The 21,354-nt window shown below is 40.7% G+C and overlaps 1 protein-coding gene across 1 annotated transcript in view; it reads left to right on the plus strand.

Annotated features, from left to right (window-relative positions):
• The window catches only part of invs (inversin), a 155,541-nt gene that overhangs the window by 80,403 nt on the left and 53,784 nt on the right, over window positions 1–21,354 (plus strand). The window contains exons 9-10 of the mRNA XM_048608231.1: window positions 6,309–6,649; window positions 20,606–21,308. Of these exons, the coding sequence (XP_048464188.1) occupies window positions 6,309–6,649; window positions 20,606–21,308 (1,044 nt within the window). The remainder of the gene's footprint in view (window positions 1–6,308; window positions 6,650–20,605; window positions 21,309–21,354) is intronic.

Raw genomic sequence — 21,354 nt, forward strand, 5'->3', positions numbered from 1 at the left:
TCTCAAAGCATGAGAGTTCCTACAAGTGAAATCCACAACCTGATAAAGAGAGAAAGCCCACCACATTTTACGGAAACCAGGGAGCCACAGGGTTTTGTGACAGAAACAGGACTCTGAAAAACAAAAAACAGCTTACAAGTAAACAGAAACCAGCAGCTCCACAACATAGCAACTGAGACAACATCTCCTTGATTCCCCGAACTAAGGTTTGCCCACAGGACAAATAAGTGCTGACTGTGCGTGTTTTTATGGTTGGCTGATAAGTGGTTGGCTGAGGAAGTGGCGGGGGTGGTTCGCAGTCGACCCCACCTTGCCCTCGATCTGGTCCCACTTCTGTGCAAGAATAGTGTAGTTTGAGGGACCCACATCCCTAAACTGTCAGCCTGCCCACAGTGGTTAATCGTGACTGGGTTCTGGTCCTCCACCATTCCACCTAATTAGGCTCATTTCCGACCTCCAGGGCTGGATGATTTCATCCTCTGTTTCTCCAAATGGCTCAAATTATATGAGTTTTCGCTGTTGCAAATATGAACCTTCACCACGGCACAGTTAGAACCTTTTTGATTTGGTTATTTCATCCTATGGTGCTCCTCCAACCTCAGTCTGTTCTTCAAAATACTAGATGAGATTATTTGTAATTTCCTTTGGGTGATAAGGGTGAGGAGGGCAGATTTGGCTATTGTCAAAGTTTCCATTTGCATCTTCCTGATATTGTCTGCAATACAGAGCCTCTCTGAGCAACTGATTTTAATGTGAAAGGGGCTGAGGCATCTCTTGCTTTGGTTATATGTTCTGAGGAAGTAAATTTTCAAAGAACTTGAAATCAAAAGTTAATAGATTGTAATTCTTTGCTGTGGTTTGGCTTGTACCACACAGCATTCTATGGGCATTAGTTATGGATAATTATCTTTCATAACTATCTTTAGCTCATGTTCCTATGAAGTAAAGATAATAAGTGGCCTTGTTATTTATGTACTATCTTTGTACGAGGTATCCATTTAGCTCTAGACTTCATGTTTCTTTCCTGTCACGATTGAAGACTCATTTATAAGTGCTGGAGATTGATTTTATACATAGATGAGAAAAATCAAGCTCCTGAATCTATTCCCCATAGCACTGTGAAGGAAGAATTACAATCTGTTTTACCATGTCACTGGTTATAATCAACAGTGGACATACTGATCAGAGCTGTGGGGATTACTGGTCAGCATTACCTGCCAGGCACACAGGGTTAAGGTCAATTAACAGGATACAAAACACCAGGTATAATCAGTTCTCTTTATGGAACAAGTACAACCAGATAGCAATGACAGATATAGTTTGGATTCTGTCATGACAGATAGCACTGAACAGACATCACTGTCATTGATATGGATCTTGGCAAATGACAATGACACAGTACATAAGCAGCTTGTCATTTGCTGTGGTTTGTACTAATGTAGCGACAGTTGCAGTATCATGTATTAACATTAATCAATCGTTTCCCACCAGAAAAGAAGTCTAAATAATATGACATTTACAAGTAACAGCACAGTACAAAAAAAAGCAGCATTAAAGTTATTCTAGTAAAATGTTGTGAACGCTATTTTTAAATGCATTGTCACATATGTTTCTGATCTTGCCACTGCGCAGAGCGTTCCATTGAGTATGCACAAACCAAGTTGTGAGATATGTAGAATTAATACAGGATTCATGAAGTATAGCTGTTTTCTGTGTCAGTTTGGTCCTGTTGATTTTCTTTTCATATACTATTTGATTCTGATGTGAAGCTGCAGAATCACATGTTTGTACTTTTTTTTGTTAATTCGACACAACTGGTGGAGTAAAAATTAAAGTACTAAATGGTAGAACACGAAACATTTTGTCTTAAGTTAATACTTGATACAATTAGTTTCATATGCAGGACAGGATTTTCTAGATATTGTAGTTTGCACCTGATTACCTGAAAAATTGGCTTGCATGCATCCCAAAAGTCTTTTCGCAGTGGTGGGAGCCCTGATGCGCTGAAGATGGAGTTTCTACACATCATTTGGGAGGATGTCCTACCTTGCTGCTCTGTAATCCCAACAGCACTAGTGGCAGCAGCAGTCAAACTGAGATTATAAACAGACACCACTTTCCCAAATCCCAGTTCAGTGTGGGCAGGGTCTCAATGTGGGAAGGTGGGGAATGAAGCTGGGTGCAGGTATTGGAAGGTTTTAATGGTGAAGCTGGACTCTTGAAAAAGATCCTCATTCCCCTTCCCACTTAAAGCTTCAGCAGGGTTACGTGCCAGGTTTCCCCTCTACCCCTGAACTCCCAAAAACCTCAGAGTTAATACTGGATTGGAGGTGGGCCTCAAGTGAACAATAAGTAAAATTATGTGCTGATCATAGATATGCAGCAGGGCAGCAGATTCCCAGCTACAAACCTGTCAGTAGGGACCCATAAAATTCTGCTCTTATTACTTCTAATTTCTAAACATTGTGTTCATTAGTTTGATTTGTTTGGAGGATAATTATGGTTTTATACCAGTGGAGACATGCATGAAATATGTGTGTTGTTTATGAGTTATCAAATAATCAAGATGTTTATTAGCGGGATTCTCCCAAGTGCAGAGTCAGTATTCACACTATAGAATATGTGCATATTTAACCTCTTGTGTTGTCATCAACTGCAGTTATAATCTATATTGCTGCCTGTTTTATTACAGTTTGTTTTTATTGTTTCGGTTATATATGACATAACCTCCTCCCACAACCCTAAAAATTCAAAGAAGAATAATAATATACAATGACTCCAGGCAAATCTTAGGGTTCCAGTGAGTGTGCTCCTGCCTCTGAGCCAGAAGCATTGTGTACAGTCCTACCTGCGGGACCACAGAAGGCGTGTTTATGATGCAGCCAATCAGGTTGATAATCATACTGCTAATCCTTCCCTCATCTGGACAAATTTCTAGTCAGCTGTGGTTGCATGCCAAGTGGTGTCCCACAAGTATCATCACTTTTTTCCAGTGATTCACAGGGTGTGGGCTTTGCTAGGTGAGCAAACATTTATTTCCCATCCCAAATAGTCCTCGCAAAAATGCAAAACTGCTGTTCTTAAATGGTGTAGGTAGACCTTCAGTGCATTTAGAATTTCAGAATTTTGACGTAGCATCAGTGAAGGAACAATGACATATTTCCAAGTCAGGATTCTGGGTGGCTTAGAGAAGCACTTGGAGGTGGAGCTGTTCCCATGTCTCTGCTGCCCTTGTCCTTCTAGATGGTAGTAGTCACAGCTTTTGAAGGTGTCCATAAGGAGCCCTGTGAATTTCTGCAAAGCATCGTGCAGGTGCTACACACTGCTGCTACTGTGCATCGGTAGTGGAGGGAGTGAATGTTTGAGGATGTGGTGCTAATCAGTGGGCTGCATTGACCTAGATCATGTAAAGTTTCTTGAGTGCTGTTTGAACTATACTCATTCAGGCAGATGGAGAGTATTCCATCATACTCCTGACTTATGATTTGTAGATAGTGGAAAGACATAGGGAAATCAGGAGGTGAGTTGCTTGCTGCAGGATTCCTAGCCTCTGACTTGCACTTGTAGCCACTGTATTTACGTGGCAGCATGTGATAATTAACAGGAGGTTTCTTTGCCTATGTTTCACTTGATGCTATAAGACTTCACAGGGATGAAGACTAGGACACCTCCCTCCCAACTGAATGCCACTCTGCTGGGTCTGTCCTGCCAATTTTACAGCCATATCCAATAGTTGGTGTTGTCTGGGGCATTATCTGTAAGGTATGATACCATAAGTATGACTATGTCAGGATGTTGCTTGACTAAGGGAACGGGTTAAACTAAAATGGCAGGGAAATGGGAACCTATACAGGGAGGTAGAAGAGAGAGAAAAACAAGGGTAAAAATCCAAAGACAGGATGGGAAATAAGAAAAGTGTTAGGCAGAGAATTCAAGGGCAAGATTCAAACAGAGCCACAGAACAAAATAACATGAATGGCGTGAAGGATGTTAAAAAGTCAAGCCGTAAGACCTTGTGTCTAAATGTGTTGCCCAATTGCAATAAAGTGGATGAATTAATCTGCAAACAGACATTCAGGAAATGATGCAGTTGGGATTACAGAGATGTAGCAGCAGGGTGAGCAGGGATGGGAGCTGAATGTCCAGAATAGACAAAAAGGAAAAGAAGTGGGGTAGCATTGCTGGTTAGAGAGGATATTAATTCAATAGTGAGGAAGGATATCAGCTCCTGTGAGGTGGAATCCGTATAGATGGAACTTAGAAAGACCAAGATGCACAAAACAATAGTGGGGGTTGTATATGGACCCCAAAACTGTAGTGGCAGTGTTGAGGAAGGCATTAAACAGGAACTTAGAGATGCAAGCAATTAAGACATAGCTGTAATTATAGACAACTTTAATCTGCATGTAAATTGGACAAAACAAATCAATGACAACATTGTAAAGGAAAATTCCTACAGTGCGTACGAGATGGATTTCTGGATTAATTTGTGGAGGAACCAACTAAAGAACAGGCTGTTCTAGACTGGGTGTTGTGTAATGAGAAAGGAATAATTGGCAATCCTCTCTCAATAGAGAAGGATACTTTTGGTTACTCTCATACTGTGACCAATTGTGTGACATTGATCCATACTGCATTTCAAATGTCATCCCTGATCTATGGTGTTTCAGATGATTTCAACTAGGGTGGCAGTAAGGATCTAATGGGGAGAATTTTAACCAAGGAACGGTTAATTCAATTCTAAAATTCAAATTTCTGCCTTTAACTCACCCACTTGTAGGTTTAATATGATAATGATGCCGCAACCATCGCTTCTCAAATTTGACTGTGGTTGACTGAGTTTCCAGGGCCTGATGAGACATAGAAACAGGATTATGTGTTATTTATTGTCACATATATCTAGAAAGATACAGTGAGAAGTGTTTTATTGCCACAACCTAGCGCATTTGCAGTTAGAAAAAGAATAAGGAGAAATTACATAAATTCATCTTCTGTATAATGGGCCTTCAAACGCACCTCCAGGGGTTCTGCAAGATCTCCAGGTTTTCAAGGATTCCCCGCTCTGTGTACAGCAATGACGACGCCACCAAGAGTCCACGCTTCAGGCATATCACAGCCAGGAGTCCCTGCTCCCGACACCACCACAGACAACGACCCTCTGAATCTATGCTTCAGGCCTACCGCAACCAGGAGTCCTTGCTCCAAGCGCCATGATCGCCACAGCTGACGACCCACGGAGTCCATGCTCCAGGCCTACCATATCCCAGCCCTTTGCCCCTGTTCCACCATTCAATAAGATTATGGCTGATCTCTGAAACCTGATCTGAGACCCAATAACTTCAATCAGGTGAAGATTGGTGAACCCAGGAGCTGAGCATTTTTACATCTACTGTCTGAAACCAGTGTGCGTGCTTGGACAACGCTTGCAAATGATCAACTACTATTTAGGATGGAAATGCAATCTGTTTTGATGTCTCATCTCGCTTCCTGCAGTCATGTGACCTCTGCCATGAGACATTGACTTGGAATTTCTAAAGAATTCTGATAAAGTCATAGTACAAGCCAGACTGCTGTCATGACACTCAAAACACTCCTAACCCCGAACAAAAACAAAAGTTGCTGGAAAAGGTCAGCAGATCTAGCAGCATCTGTGAATTAAAATCAGAGTTAACATTTCTGGTCCCTTGACCCCTCCTCAGAACATCTTTTCAAGCAGGATTAAGTAACTCTCAACAAAAAAATTGATTTAATATAAAATGAGAGCCCTGCTTTTCCCTTGTCAACACCCATGACAAAGAAGGGTGTTAATTGGGCATTTTCAGGCCTGCAGGTTTTAATTTTTCATTCTGCTAATGAATGGAAAACTTTAAAGTTTCGGAGAAGATTTGATCATTAATCTATATTGATAACTTCTAGATATGTTCTTCACTGGGAGAAAACATTCTGTAAAACATTTTATAATCTTAAAAACATTTATTAGGTTACCCTTCAGACTTCATTTTCAAGACCCTGTTTGTCTTTTCCTGATAGACCCAGGCATTTCTGGCGTAAATCTTGAAAGGCTTCTCTGCACTCTCTCCAGTGTATCTGTATATTTTTTATAATACAGCAACCAGAACTGCATGCAGTTCTATAAATGTGGGCCAATCATTGTTTAATAATATGTATGAAAGTAATTGATTCCTTTAATACAACTGATACGTTGCCAAGCATGCTGGCATTCTAAACAACATGAAATGATCTATTCACCTTTTCCCACTGTTCACAGACTACTTGCTTGATTTTTTATTGTCTTTATTTAATTGTAGGAAACGTGAGGAGGAGAACAAAAGAAAGGAGGCAGAGATTCAGAAGGAACAGAAGAGATTGGAATCCGAATTAAATGTACAGCAAAGGGTAGCAAATCTGGAAATCAGTTGCCAACTTGCAGATCTTTATCCAGTAAATGGAGAGAGCACTTCCCCTACCATTTCAGAACATGATCAATTGGAGCTGAGAACTAGGAAAGATTTTAAAAGGAGTTCTAAAAGCAAATCTGAAAAGACAGCAACCATAAGGCCTCTCTTGCAAACTTGGAGGAGTGTAGACACTATTCAGAGTCACACTTCATCTATAGAAACTGGAAAAAGAGAGATGAAGAATGGAAAAGGTAAGATAGCTTTCAGTACATTAGCTTACACACATTAGTTAAGAATACTTAGAAAATGAATATTTACTGTTATGCAAGTCATTTTTATAATTGCTGGTAGATCTCCCATGATATTGCTAAGCGATAGCATAACACCTATGATCTAAATGTATGTAACACTATGTATATAATCAGAGGCACTCATTTCGGGTAGTTCAGATAAGCTGTTCTCTGTCCTTATTACGTGATTTAAGCTTTAACGGCTCCCGTGTTTTGGAGACCATGTGCATGATTCTGACCATTTTTCTATTAAAACAACATCATCTATTTTAACTGGGCCCTACCAAAAAAATATTCTCAGCCTTTATGCCTTTCAAATTGGAATTACTGGTTGATGGGTTTTCAAGAAAACACGTCACTGCCCCTACTTAAGCAGCATTTCCTTGAATACCAATAAGAAAAGTGTAAAATCCTTCCATGACCCAATCCCTTACTATCTCTGCAATAATTATTATCACAATAATAGTTATTTACTGGTTGGAAGGGTGAACTTTGGTAGCAAAAACAGTAAGAGAGAACATTATCTGAATGGCAATAGATTGGGAAAGGGGGAGGTGCAACGAGACCTTGTGCATCAACCGCTGAAAGTAAGCATGCAGGTGGGCCAGGTGTTGAAGAAGGCAAATATGAAGATGGCCTTCATAGCAAAAGGATTCAAGTAGAGGAGCAGGATGTCTTGCTGCAATTGTACAGGGCCTTGGTGAGACCTCACCTGGAGTATTGTTGCAATTTTTGTCTCTTTATCCGAGGAACAGTGTTCTGGCTATGGATGGAATGCAGTGAAGGTTTACCAGCCTGATTCCTGGGATAGCAGAATTGACATATGAAAAGAGACTGGATCAGTTAGGGCTGTATTCATTGCAGTTTGCAAGAATGAGGATATATGTCATAGAAACCTATAAAATTCTAACAGGACTAGACAGCGTAAATGCAGGAATGATGTTCCAAATGATCTCACAGCTCGGAACCAAGGGTCATAGTCTAAGGATATAGGGTAGGCCGTTTAGGACTGATATGAGAAATTTCTTCACCCAGAGAGTGGTGAGCCTGTGGAATTCTCTACCAAAGAAAGCAGTTGAGGCTAAAACATTGAAGATTTTCAAGAAGGAGTTGGATATAGTTCTTAGAGCCAAATGGATTTAAAGGTGTAGAGAGAAAGCGGGAGCAGGGTACTGAGTTGGATGAGCAGCCATGATCATATTGAATGCTGGAACAGGCTGAGTGGCCTACTACTCCTATCTTCTATGTTTTTGTGTTTCTGTTGGCAATCCTCTAATTCTATCCTCCTAAACATTCTTGATTTTAGTTGCTCCATCACTGGTGCTGTGCTTTTGGCTATAAAGGCTATAGCTCTGAAATTTCTTTCTTAAACCTCTCTAACCCTCTCTCCAATGTTCCTAACTCACCTATTTCACCAAGCATTTGGATATTTGCCCTAACACCTCTTTGTATGGTTTGGTGTCAGATTTGCTGGATGATGCTCCTTTGATCTTTTGGACAATTTACAATGTTAAAGCCTCCATACAAATATAAAATTTTAGTTAAATTACAGGATAATTAAAAGGTTACTTCAAAAGATAATTTGACATTTTTGGTGGATGTTATACTTTTCCTTACATTTTACTTAATTATACTACATACTGTTTGCTGTCTACATGTGCTAACTGGACATTGTTTAATTCAAGTTAGTGGATAATTCATTTCTTGACAACCAGGACCTTTGTTATTTCCCTCTCTAACTCATGACTTCAATATGGAAGTTGATGTGGTGATGCCAAGATATTTGGGAGTACAAAGACAGTGATGAATTAATGCTAAGCTTCTCAAAGCAGATTAAAATCTTTTGGGTGAACTAGGTTTTTTTCTTGCAAAATGATGTTTAACTTAGAATGGCATAAAATTATTTGGGCACAAAATTGAAGCAATAGGGATGGAAAGATATGCAAATGTGACATGCAAACTCTGTTTGTGGACAGTGCTATGACACAATGACTAAAGCAAAGAAGGTTGTATTCATAGACTACTGTCAAGAGTTGACGCATACCCTATTCTTGGTTTAAGCCTCAGTCAGAATTTTGCATCCAATTTTTCTTTCTTCACAGGTGATGGTTATTGAGACTTTGAGAAAGATGCAAAGGAGCTGAAAACACTAGCTCTCCTGATAAACTTAAAGATCTGGGCAGACATAATTTTTTAAAAAGTGAACTCAGAACTGCTTTAAACAATGTTTATAAAATAATGAAGAAACTAGTTGGGATCAATTGCTTCATCTGGATGTGTTAGTAAAGACCAGAGTTTGCATTTGCAAGTTTTATAAGAGCAGAAATGGGTTGGATTGCTAATAGTTCCTTGTTTCCCAGAGAATAGTTTGTATCTTTGGAACAACTTGCTAGTAAGGATATTCGGCCATATCTGTTCTCTCTAGTTCTAATGCACATTAGAAAGACAGAGGTTGAGGGGCCAAAGGGCCTGTTCCTGTGCTGTAATTTTCTTTGTTCTTTGTTCTTTGTAGTTAGCACTGCTGCCCTGAGTTGTGTGCCACCTTTTTCTGAAAGAGAGAGACGAAGTGTTTTGTGAATGGTGTGCAGTTTGCTTGTTTATGTGGTTATCGTGGTTGACCAGCTGTCAGTGTGGTCAGTCAGGGAGATATAGTTGTGCAATTTGTAGCAGTACTAGTGGCTGGAATTTACATGGCCCCACTGGGTGTTTTTGGCAAGGGTACATGTAAAATAGGATGAGTTCTCAGGCCATCACCTTCTCACTCCCCAAAATACAGATGGTGGGCACATGTCAAAAATGGCAGCCTACTTACTGTATGTAAATAAATAATTCACAGTCAATTGAGTTTATTAGTAGTTATGGTACTTTAGGACAGTAAGGTTATGGTTAGGATCATCTGAGGTCATTGAAATTTTTACCGTACTGCATTCAGTTCTTCAGAGCTTAATTCTTGTTATTGACAGTCTGACTGCCTTTTGAATGTTTGACTGGAAAGCCCTCTGGCCTCCTGTGGAGAGAGATTATCTCTCCTGCGATGCACCAAGGCATACAGTGCAGCTTTAGAGAATCTTGTTCCCACACTAACACCATCCTTTGTTTTAAATTCATTTATTGGACGTAGGCATCACTGGCTGGCCAGCATTTATTACCCGTTCCTAGTTGCCCTTGAGAAGGTGGTGGTGAATTTCCTTCTTGAACTGCTGCAGCCCACTTGCTGTGGGTTGACCCACAATACAGGTAGGGAGGGGAATTCCAGGATTTTGACCTAGCAATAGTGAAGGAATGGCGATATATTTCCAAGTCAGGATGACGAGTGGCTTGGAGAGGAATTTGCAGGTGGTGGTGTTCCTATATATCTGCTGCCCTAGTCCTTCTAGATAGAAGTGATCTTAAGTTTGAAAGGTGCTGCCAGAGGATCGTTGATGAATTTCTGTAGTATATCTTGTTGATAGCATACATTGCTGTTATTGAGCGTCGACAGTGGAGAAAGTGAATGTTTGTGAATGTGGTGTCAATCCTGGATGACATCAAGCTTCTTGAGCGTTCTTAGAGCTGCACCATCCAGGCAAGTGGGGACTATTCCATCATACTCCTTATTTTTTGCCTTGTAGATGATGGACAGGCTTTGGGGAGTCAGGAGGTGAGTTACTTGACACAGTATTCATAGCCTCTGACCTGCTCTTGTAGCCACTATGTTTATGTGGTAAGTCAGTTGAGTTTCTGGTCAATGGTAACCCCCAGGATGTTGATAGTGGGGCATTCAGTGATGGTAACACCATTCAATGTCAAGGGGCGATAGTTAGATTGTCTCCTACAGGTGATGCCTCACATTTGTGTGGCACATATGTTACTTGCCACTTGTCAGCCTAAGCCTCTATATTGTCCAGATCTTGTTGCATTTGAACATGGATTGCGTCAGTATCTGAGGAATTGTAAATGGTGCTGAACGTTGTGCAAGTCATCAGCAAACATACATCCATCATAAGGTCAGAAGTAAGGTCATTTGATGAAGCAACTGAGGATGGTTGGGCCCAGGATACTACCCTGAGGAACTCCTGCAGAAATGTCCTGGAGTTGACATGACTGACATTCAACAACCACAACCATCTTCCTATCTGCCAAGTGTGACTCCAACCAGTGGAGAGTTTGTCCCCAATACTCATTGATTCCAGTGTTGCTAGGGCTCCTTGAAGTCACACTTGGTCAAATGTAGCCTTGATGTCAAAGCTGTCGCTGTCACCTCACCGTTGGAATTCAGCTGTTTTGTCCATGTTTGAACTAAGTGAGGTCAGGAGCTGAGTGGCCCTGGTGGAACCCAGACTGGGCATCACTGAACAGGTTATTGCTGAGCAAGTGCTGCTTGATAGCACTGTTGCTGACACCTTCCATCACTTTACCAATGATCGACAATAGGCTAATGAGGCAATAATTAACCGGGTTGGATTTGTCCTGCTTTTTATGTAGAGATCATATTATATCATATCCACATTGCTAGGTAGATACCAGTGTTGTAACTGTACTGGAACAACTTGGCTAAGGGAGCGGCACGTTCTGCAGCACAAGTCTTCAGTTCTATTGCTGGAATGTTGTCGGGGCCGTAGCCTTTACAGCATCCAGTGACTCCAACCATTTCTTGATATCACATGGAGTGAATCGAATTGGCTGAAGACTGGTATCTGTGATGCTGGGGACCACTGGAGGAGGCCGAGATGGATCATCCGCTCGTCACTTCTGGCTGAAGATTGCCGCGAATGCTTCAGCCTTATCTTTTGCACTGATGTGCTGGGTTCTTCCATCTTTGAGAATGGGGATATTTGTGGAGCCTCCTCCTCCAGTAAGTTGTTTAATTGTCCACCACCATTCACAAATAGATGTGTCAAGACTGCAGAGCTTAGATCTGATCCGTTAGTTGTGGGATCGCTTAGTTCTGTTTGTCACTTGCTGCATATACTGTTTGCCATGCAAATATTCCTGTTTGGTATCTTCACCAGGTTAACTTCTCGTTTTATAGGTGTGCATGGTGTTGCTCTTGGCATACCCTCCTGCACGCTGCATTGAACCAGGGTTGATTCCCTGTCTTGGTGGTAATGGTTAAGTGGAGGATATGCCAGGTGATGAGGTTACAGATTGTGCTGGAGTACAATAATTCTGCTGTTGATGACCCACAGTGCCTCATGGATGCCTAGTCTTGAACTTCCGGATCTATTCGAAGTCTGTCCCATTTAGCACGGTGATTGTGCCACACAACACTATTGAGGCTGTTATAGAGACATATAGAGCACAAAAACAGACCCTTCAGTCCAGCTTGTCTGCACCAACCTGATCTGACATCGTCCCATTTGCCAACATTTGGCCCAAATCCCTCTAATCCCTTTCTATTCATATCCCCATCCAGATTCATTTTAACTGTTGTAATTGTACCCGCCTCCAACACTTCCTCTGTTCCATACAAACCCCACCCTCTGCGTGAAAAAGATACCCCTCAGGTCCTTTCTAAATCCTTTCCCTCTCAGCTTAAACCTATGCTGTCTAGTTTTGGACTCACCCACCCCGGGGAAAAGACCTATCCATGCTCGTCATGATTTGATAAATTTCCATAAGGTCACCCTTCAGCCTCTGACATTGCAGGCTATTCTCATTGTGTAGGTGAGACTTCATCTCCACAAGGACTCTGCAGTAGTCATTCTTAACAATACTGTCGTTGACAGGTGCAGATTGGTGAGGATGAGGTCAAATATGTTTTTCTCTCGTGTTGGTCCCCTGACCACCTGCCAAAGACCTAGCAGTTATGTCCTTTAGGCCCCAACCAGCTCTATCAGTAGCGCTGCTGCCAAGCCACTCTTAATGGTGGACATTGAAATTCCCCACCCATACACTTGATGTCCTTGCCACCCTCAGTGCTTTCTCCAAATGTTGTTCAGTATGGCAGAGTACCAGTTCATCGGTGGAGGGAGGATGATGCATACTAACTAACAAGAGGTTTCCTTGCCCACGTTTAACCTGAAGCCATGAGACTTCATGGGGTCTGGGGCCCATGTTGAGGACTCCCAGAACAACTTTGTCTGTGTCACCACCTCTGCTGGATCTGTCCTCCTGATGGGATAGGACATATCCAGGAATGGAGATTGTGGTGTCTGGGACATTATCTGTAAGGTATGATTTGGTGAGTGTAACTATGTCAGGCTGTTGCTTGACTAGTCTGTGAAACATCTCTCCCAATTTTGGCACTCACCTCCAGATGTTAGTAAGGAGGACTTTGCACAGTCGACAGGGCTGTTTCTGCTATTGTCTTTTCCAGTGACTAGGTCGATGCCAGGTGGTAAATCTGGTTTCATTTGTTTGAGACTTTGTACCAATTGATACAACTGAGTGACTTGCTAGGCCATTTCAGAGGGCAATTGAGAATCAACCACATTTCTGTGGGTGTGCAGTCACATCTAGGCCAGACCAGGTTATTTTCTACGCAGAAGGACATGCATGAACCAGGTGGTTTTTCCAGCAATCAACAATGATTTCATGGCTATCATTTAGATTAACTCCAGATTTTTTCTAACTGAATTCAAATTCCACAATCTGCTGTGGCGAATTTTGAACCCAGATCTCCAGAGCATTAGCTGACTTTCTAGATGAATAGCCTATGGATAATACAACTAGCCCATTGCCTCCCCCCTGATATTTAGAAATCAACCATCTCTAAGCATACTTCATGTTTGAGGTTCCACATCGTCTGGGATGGAGAATTCCAAAGATTCACAGCCCTCTACATAAAAGGATTTCTCCACATCTTAGTCGTAATTGGTATCTGCTTTATTTTCAAAATGTGTCCCCTTGTTCTTGATTCTCCACCCAGGGGAAATGCCTTACCTGCATATGTCCTATCACTTCAAGTGGTTTGTACGTTTCAAACAGATCACCTCTGATTCTTCGAAACTCTGGAGCATATAGGCCCAGTTTTTCAGCGTTCTCTTCAGAGGTCAGTCCCACCATTCTGGGGACAAGTCTGGTGAACCTTGCTTTATTGCAATAATATTGTTCCTAAGGTAAGGACCAAAACTACACTCATTACTCCAGTTGTTGTCTGACCAAAGTTCTGTATAATTGAAGCAAAACTTTGCTACTCCTATAATGTCGAGATGCCAGTGTTGGACTGGGGTAGACAAAGTCGGAAGTCACACGACACTAGGTTATAGTCCAATAGGCTTATTTGGAATCACACAAGCTTTCGGAGCGCAGCCCCTTTGTGAGACGTACTGCACCACCTGCCACAGCTCACATTACACCTTTCATTTTCATGTCCAAAAAAAAAACCTTCCTTCAAAAGCTTGGTTAACCCTTTCAATGCAGAGTATCAAAACAATTCAATATTTCTAGTTCCTCAAAGTCCTTTATTTTAATATATAAATAAAAATATATAAAACAAGTAGAGCTCTTGTGGGATCAGAATGTACTGAATGCAAGTTAGATCTGTGTCTTTGCTGAACATGTGAGTACATAGAGATACTAGGCATAAAATAGGAATGTTGGGCTGAAGAATATTGTAAGGATTGGACTTTGAAAATAGCAGTGAGTGTTGCTAAGACTTTCTGGGAGTAAAAGATATAATAGTGGATTATTTGAAATTTTTGATTAAGCCTCAGCCAAGAGAGTTAGCAGATGAGGGTAGAAATAAAAGCAGAATCTTGTAAGGATGAGATGCTTAAACTAATTACATAGCATTCGAAGTTAAAAGGAGGGAACTCTAAACCTTATGTATCATCACTGGAATTACTTATGATTATGTTGAAATAAGAAGACTTGAATTGCAAGAAAAATAGAAAGAGAAGAGAAAGAAAATAAAAGAGAATCAATAATAAGAAAGCTTGGATTGAAGTATAAGTAGAGGGAAAAATCAAGAGGCGAATGAAAAAGAAATGCAAGTGGAATTTAAAAATCTTGAACTCCAAGGAGACATGCAAATCAGGCAATGTGATTTAGCTAGAAAAAAAGCTTAATGTAAGTGAGGAAAAAAGAGTTAATATTTCAGGAGATGTTTCTGATACCAATAATAGATTTGATTTAATAGGAAACCTACACTTTGTGTCTAAATTTGCAGAGGATGGAGTTGAAAGATATTAAACCTCATTTGAAAAGATAGCAGGTCAGACATAGAGGCCAAAATAATACTACAGGGTGTTTTGACAAATACAGTTATGAATGTAAATGTCAGTTTGTCAAAAGCGCAATCTGCAGACAACGAAACTGCAAAGAAAGCAATAATCCATGTTTATAAGCGTGTCTCTGAAGCTTATCTACTAAAGTTTAGGGCCAGTAGTAATAAACCTAACCCGACATCTGTAGAATTTGCAAGAAAAAAGAATCAGTGCTGGATCAGTGGTATGATCGCTGAATTTAGAGAAACATATTTAAAACCTGAGGAAAATCATGATTACGGAAGATTTCAAAAATAGTATTCCAGTAAACCTTAAAGCTAATATAAATGTGCATCAAGTTTCAAAAGTCTGAAACGCAGCCATTTCGGCAGGTACCTATGATATCTCGCAAAATTAGAAGTATGGAGATGGTCATATGGAAATCTACAAGAAAACTGGATGAACAGGAAGGTTGGGATGGAAAAGGCCCTAGTTTTAGGGAACAAACAGAAGGACGCCTAGGCAATAAGGGAGAAATGCTACAACCTAACTGTCATATCGAGAAAATAACATGTTTCCATTGCATTAAGTCTGGATATACCAAAGCTAATTGTTAGAGGTTAAGTGGGAGAATTGCAGTGGTAGGAATGCCTAAGGAATCCTCAGAAAAGGGGGCATTATAAAGAAATTGGTTATTAAAACTGTAGCTGTAGCATGACAAGATGTTGCTTCCTTAGATTTGTCAGGACAGTCACAAAAATTCTTCCTTCAATGCTGATAAAGAGAATCAGATGTCTGGAGTTTCTGAATATGCTACTTGAAAAGTAGATAAACCAATAAAAAATATTGAGAGCCACTGGAGCAACTCAGTCACTTGACATTGGCTAATTATACTATTTGTCTTTCAAAGGAGTTAAAGAAAGAAAAAAAACATTAATTGAAGGTGTACATGGATGTTACAAACCAGTGCCAATGTAGAGAATTGGTTTGGAGAGTGACTTAATAAATGAGAAATTGTAATTGCAGTTGTGAAATAAACTCCTACAGAAGGAATTGATTTTATCTTGTGAAATTACCTGACTAGTTCAAAAATATTTGCCTCACTGAGGGTGATGGAGCAATCAGTAGAAATGAAAGAAACTGAGATACTCATGAGCAACATCCTGGAATCTTTTACAATTATGTTGTAACGCAATCTCAAGTCCATAGAATTGGACAGGAAGACAAGGATGCTATGAAATAGGGAACTGACATTGAAATGCAATTATCTGACACAAATTTCAAAAAATAGAATAAAAGGAAGGAAGAAATGGAAGATGGGATCCAATTTAGCCCATCTTCTTTAAAACAATGTAGCAGGTGAATCCCGAATTAAGAGTGTTATACCAAACAGCCCACTGAGAAGTTGAGTTGAGCCTACACCTGAGTGTTATTATTTGAGAGACAAAGTGTTCATGAGGGAATGGAGATCACCTCAAATTCGAGCCAATGAAGAATGGGCAATTGCCCCTAAGGTGGTAGTTCTATCTGAATATCATCATAAAATTTTACGTGTTGATCATGAAATGGCATTGGCATGTAATTTTAGCAAAACAGAGGCTAAAATACTAAAATATTTTTAATGGCCAGAATTGCATAAAGATGTGAACAAATTATACCAAACATGCCATATATGTTAAATGGTAAGGAAACCCAAATATCAATTAAACTAGTGATACAAAAAGAGAAGTTGCTGGCAAAGCTCAGTAGGTCTGGCAGCATCTGTGAAGACAAATCAGAGTTAACATTTCGGGTCCAGTGACCCTTCCTCAGAACTGATGGTAGCTAGGAAGACGTCAGTTTATATGCAGAAGATAGGGTGGGGGGAGGGGGCAAGGAGTAAATGATAGTTGGGGATAGAGCCCAAAGAGAGAAAAGAACAGTTGGACAGACAAACCAACTGTTCTTCTCCCTCTTTGGGCAGTATCCCCACCTATCGTTTACTCCTTACGCCCTAACCCTGCCCTATCTTCTGCATATAAACCGACATTTTCCTAGCTACCATCAGTTCTGAGGAAGGGTCACTGGACCCGAAACGTTAACTCTGATTTGTCTTCACAGATGCTGCCAGACCTACTGAGCTTTTCCAGCAACTTCTCTTTTTGTTTCTGATTTACAGCATCCGCAGTTCTTTCGGTTTTTAATTAAACTTCTGACTTTAATTCTGCTACAAGTTATAGAAGAACTGTTTGGCAAGGACTCAATAGATTGTGCAGGACCTCTGCCTAAAACTAGGTGGGATCAAAACAGTAGATACATGACTCAGCTCAAGGCCTATGCATGCAGATCAAGCACTGTGCTCTGAGTAGGAGGTGAAGTATAATCTGCTCAAGAGAGGAACACTCCTCCTCCATTTTTCCTTTTAGTTAGATCTCAAAAAAATGTTGTTACAGATTAAGAAAACAAAGGAGGAAATAACTTCAAAGCTGACTTGTGCATTCCTCATTAGAAAATTAAAAGACAATGAAGTGTTTCTTAGATCACTAAAAGTAGCAGAGAGGCAATGAAAATACAGCTGTTGAGCAGTGGTTTAGAGCAAGACCAGAAGTGGGAATAAAATATTGCAGAGGAGCAAGAGTAACTGTATCTATCAGGAGCCAGAATTAACACATCTGATTCCCATTGGGATGTAGAGGTAGACTTCTCTTTCTCCATCCAAGACTGCATGACATCATCAGTTTGGGTAGAGTCCATGCAATCTCCAAGATCAACCCTCAGGTCTATTGCCTTCTATAAGAACCACTATCTTCCCAAAGGCAGTTAGGGAAATACAGTAAATGTTAGTCTATCTGCAAGGATGGGGTGCAACTTCTTGAATGACCTGTGTCAGACTTTGGTGTCTACTGACTTGAGTATATGTAAAAGTAGCCCTAGTCAATGTTGAGACCTGTAATGTGCCAATACAATACTATCCTTCCTCATTCTCCAAATTCTTATGAACAGCACCAGAAATCCATATTGAACATGTAAAAATTAAACATCAACCACAGAGATGCATTTCAAGGATGACAAATCTAGTTATGTTTTTATAATATCGAATTTAATCTAATTTTACAACCTTTTCCACTTGCTGTGTTCAGCACCATTGAAAAGTCTCCAGTCCAGTGTGCACCATAATAAAGTATTAATGTATTTCCTGAATTTAAGAAGATTGCATCACATGATGTTTTTGAGATTTGTTTCTTGTGCGTTTGGATGAAATACATTTTTTATATCTATTTATACTGTATAAGCCAGCAGTCAGTCAATATTGTAAAATTCAGGGAACAGGATGTTCCACTGGTTGCTATAATTCTCTCAATGGTTGCTTTATTCAGTCCTGCCTAAGAACAAGGGTGGGGCTTATTGTGAGGTTTTCAACTGAGAACAGTCACACAAAACAGTTTAACAATCAAAGACTGTTTTAGTCAGTTAGTAGATAGTCAAAACGGGAGTCAAGAGGAAAGGAACAAGCACCATTCAGAACAGATGCTGCTATTAGCTGTGCTGTTATTGACAATACTGTGGCTATAAGAGGTGTATTTTGACCAGGTTTTTCTTATGAAGAGAGGTTGAGACAGAGGTATCGAGCGGTCTGTTTCCAGCCAATAAAGTAAACAGCTTGTAAGGCCTTAGGTTTTTTTAAAAGTTGGAACAATAGAAGCAGCATGAAGGGGTGGAATCAAGCTCCCACAGAACCAGGATTTTAGTTTAACTTTTGGAAGCTGCTGTACATCTCTCTCTGCTATAGCAAAACGCTTGAGTTCTCTCTCTCTCTGAGTTTTCTCTTGATGTTCTTTCCTCCGGGACTGGAGAATTGTATGTGAGACAATCTATTTTACTGAATTTACCTTTGCCAAGGCCGTTTATGCGATGTTACTCTAGTGGAACAGTTGCTGTTTAGTATTTAAAAAATTGTTGTTCTGATAGTGTTAAGTTATTCCAATTCTTCTTTATTTTGTTTGTATTTGTGTGACTATAGTGTAAGAATAAAGTGTATTTTGCTTGAAGCCTGATGGCTTGACCAATTGAATTGCATCCAGAACACAACACCTTACACTTGCCTTTAAAAATAAGAAAATGTTGAGGTTTAGGCTATCTTCTTAATACATTTTGAGGGAGTTTAGTCTGGTCCATAATACTGAGAAGGTGGTGGAAAGTCATTGGCTATATGTAGCTGTCGCTAAAGAAGAAGTCCGAGGAGCTGTTTGACAGCTCAATGCGTTGAGGGCTTTCAGAAGTCCTGGAAACCAATGAATGCAGCTAAGTTCGGCACCAGCTAAGTGCTGCCTGTTCAGTTGAAGAGTCACTGACAACAATTATGAACTCTGTTTCTCTCTCCACAGATGCTGCTAGACCTGCTGAGTGTTTCCAGCACTCACTTCTTTTATTTCAGATCTCCAGTATCTGCAACTTTTGCAAAAACATGGAAACATCTTGATGTGTTGTATTTGTCTGGCAGCAGAGTAGGACACTGCACACGGAGCTCCTCTGCTCCGCCTGTTCTTTATTTTTCTTTGCTTTTTTTCTCTCTCTTTTTAGCAGTCCTGGAGCAGCATGCGGAGAAGCAGTTCCTGAGGAGCGCGAGGGGGGATGAATCCAAGAGTAGCACGAGGTGAAATGAGTCCTGAAGCAGCATGAGATGTAATGAGTCCTGGAGCAACGCAAGGGGAAGTGAGTCCCAGAGCAGCGTGTCTGGAAGCAGTCCCTGAGCAGTGTGAGGGAAAACGAGTCCCAGAGCAGCGTGTCTGGAAGCAGTCCCTGAGCAGTGTGAGGGAAAACGAGTCCCGGAGCAGCGTGTCTGAAAGCAGTCCCTGAGCAGTGTGAGGGAAAACGAGTCCCAGAGCAACACGAGGAGAAGCAGGCCTGGAACAGCGCAAGGGGAAACGAGTCCCGGAACAGCGCAAAGGGAATGGGTCCTGGAGCAATGCAACTTACCTTGGTGCACCTGAGTGCCAGTGCAGAGCGGACTGGGGGCTTGGAGCAGAGCGGGACAGTTGTTGGACTGGGGCCTGGCGGGGGCAGTCAGACCACATGCTGAACTGTTGCTATTTGAAATTCTTTACCAGACTGTGATGTCAATCCTTGAACTATGTTATAACTATCTTATTTCTAATTTATTTTTTAGACACCGTAAGAAATGCTGCCACTTTTCGTTTTATCCCTCTTTTGTACCTAAGATGGTGCCATTGAAGGCAGCCATTGTAAAAATTTTTCTCTGTACTCCTGTAGTTCTGCACTGGAGTACTCGTGACAATAAAGGACATTCTATTCTATTGTAAGTGTTGGGGTTAGGGCTCATGAAAAGCCTTAGGAGCCAGTGATAGTTGAATGCAGCTGAGAGTAGGAGTCAAAGAAACTCATTAGCAGTATTTATGCAGCAGTGTAATGACAGCTGTTCTAAGATGTAAGATGTGAAATAAAAGGTGTTAGGGAAGTTAACTGCTTTGGGTTAAGTGAGATATATTGCTCGGACACTATGCAAAGGAAGTATATTCCTTGACCTTCAAGTGTTCGATGCTAATTAATGATCGGTGGAAAAGTGCTCTATTTTCCAACACTAAAACCTGTCACCTAGATAAACTTGAAATTTGCCAGAATAAATTGCTCAATTTTAGAATTTTGCAGATAGTTAGGAATTTTTGTTGACACTACCAAGAATAGAGCTTTCCATGTATGTAGGTGCAAACTCAATTGTCATAAAACAAGATTTGTTTATTATAAATTATTGGTTACTTTTACTCATGTGTGATTTGTTTCATCATTCTAGAACTTACCAGAAAAAGCTCAAAGGGTAATCGTGTCAATGATCATCATCCATACAATGAAAGAAGCATTCCTAATGAGCTACAGTCTTGTAGACAGCTCACTCCTTCAGAAAAAGGAGATGCTAACACTGAGAATGATGGAAGGATCCCTGAAAGTGCCCGCAGATCCAATGGCTGTAAGTCAAAACCTGCTGGCTTCAGATCAGCCAGTGCAACAAAAAAATCGGTGAAACAACAAAATCCACCTCCATTAATTTGTGGTAGACATCATAAAATAACATCTGAATCTTCCCAAGAATATGAAGTGCCTTGGGCAAAGTGCAGTCGATTCTCACCTGCTGGTTCAAGTCGGCCTGGAAGTGCCAAATCTGTGATTGTAAACAGTACAGACAATGCCATGCAAACTAGCACCCAGTGCTCTGATACCATCACTTCTGTTTTGCATCCTCGAGCCTGTCCAAAACCTAGAAGTATCAGTGGAATGTATAATTATGCAATTGAAAATGCACCTCGGGACAGGACTGGTTCTTCTCAATCTCCTAGCACTGATAATGGTTCATTTACCACTTTGAACGATAGGAGCTCTGATATCCAACTTATCCCTTTGGAAATCCGAGTACAAATAGTGGAAAAGGAGAGATTGCGAAAAGAGCTGTTTCGAAAGAAGAATAAGGCAGCAGCAGTTATTCAGAGGGCATGGAAAAGGTAGGATCCTTTTTTAATATCAAACTACTATGTCACAATGCTTCTA

Source organism: Rhincodon typus, chromosome 2 (genome assembly GCF_021869965.1).
Source record: "Rhincodon typus isolate 14 chromosome 2, sRhiTyp1.1, whole genome shotgun sequence".
Lineage (NCBI taxonomy): Eukaryota > Metazoa > Chordata > Chondrichthyes > Orectolobiformes > Rhincodontidae > Rhincodon > Rhincodon typus.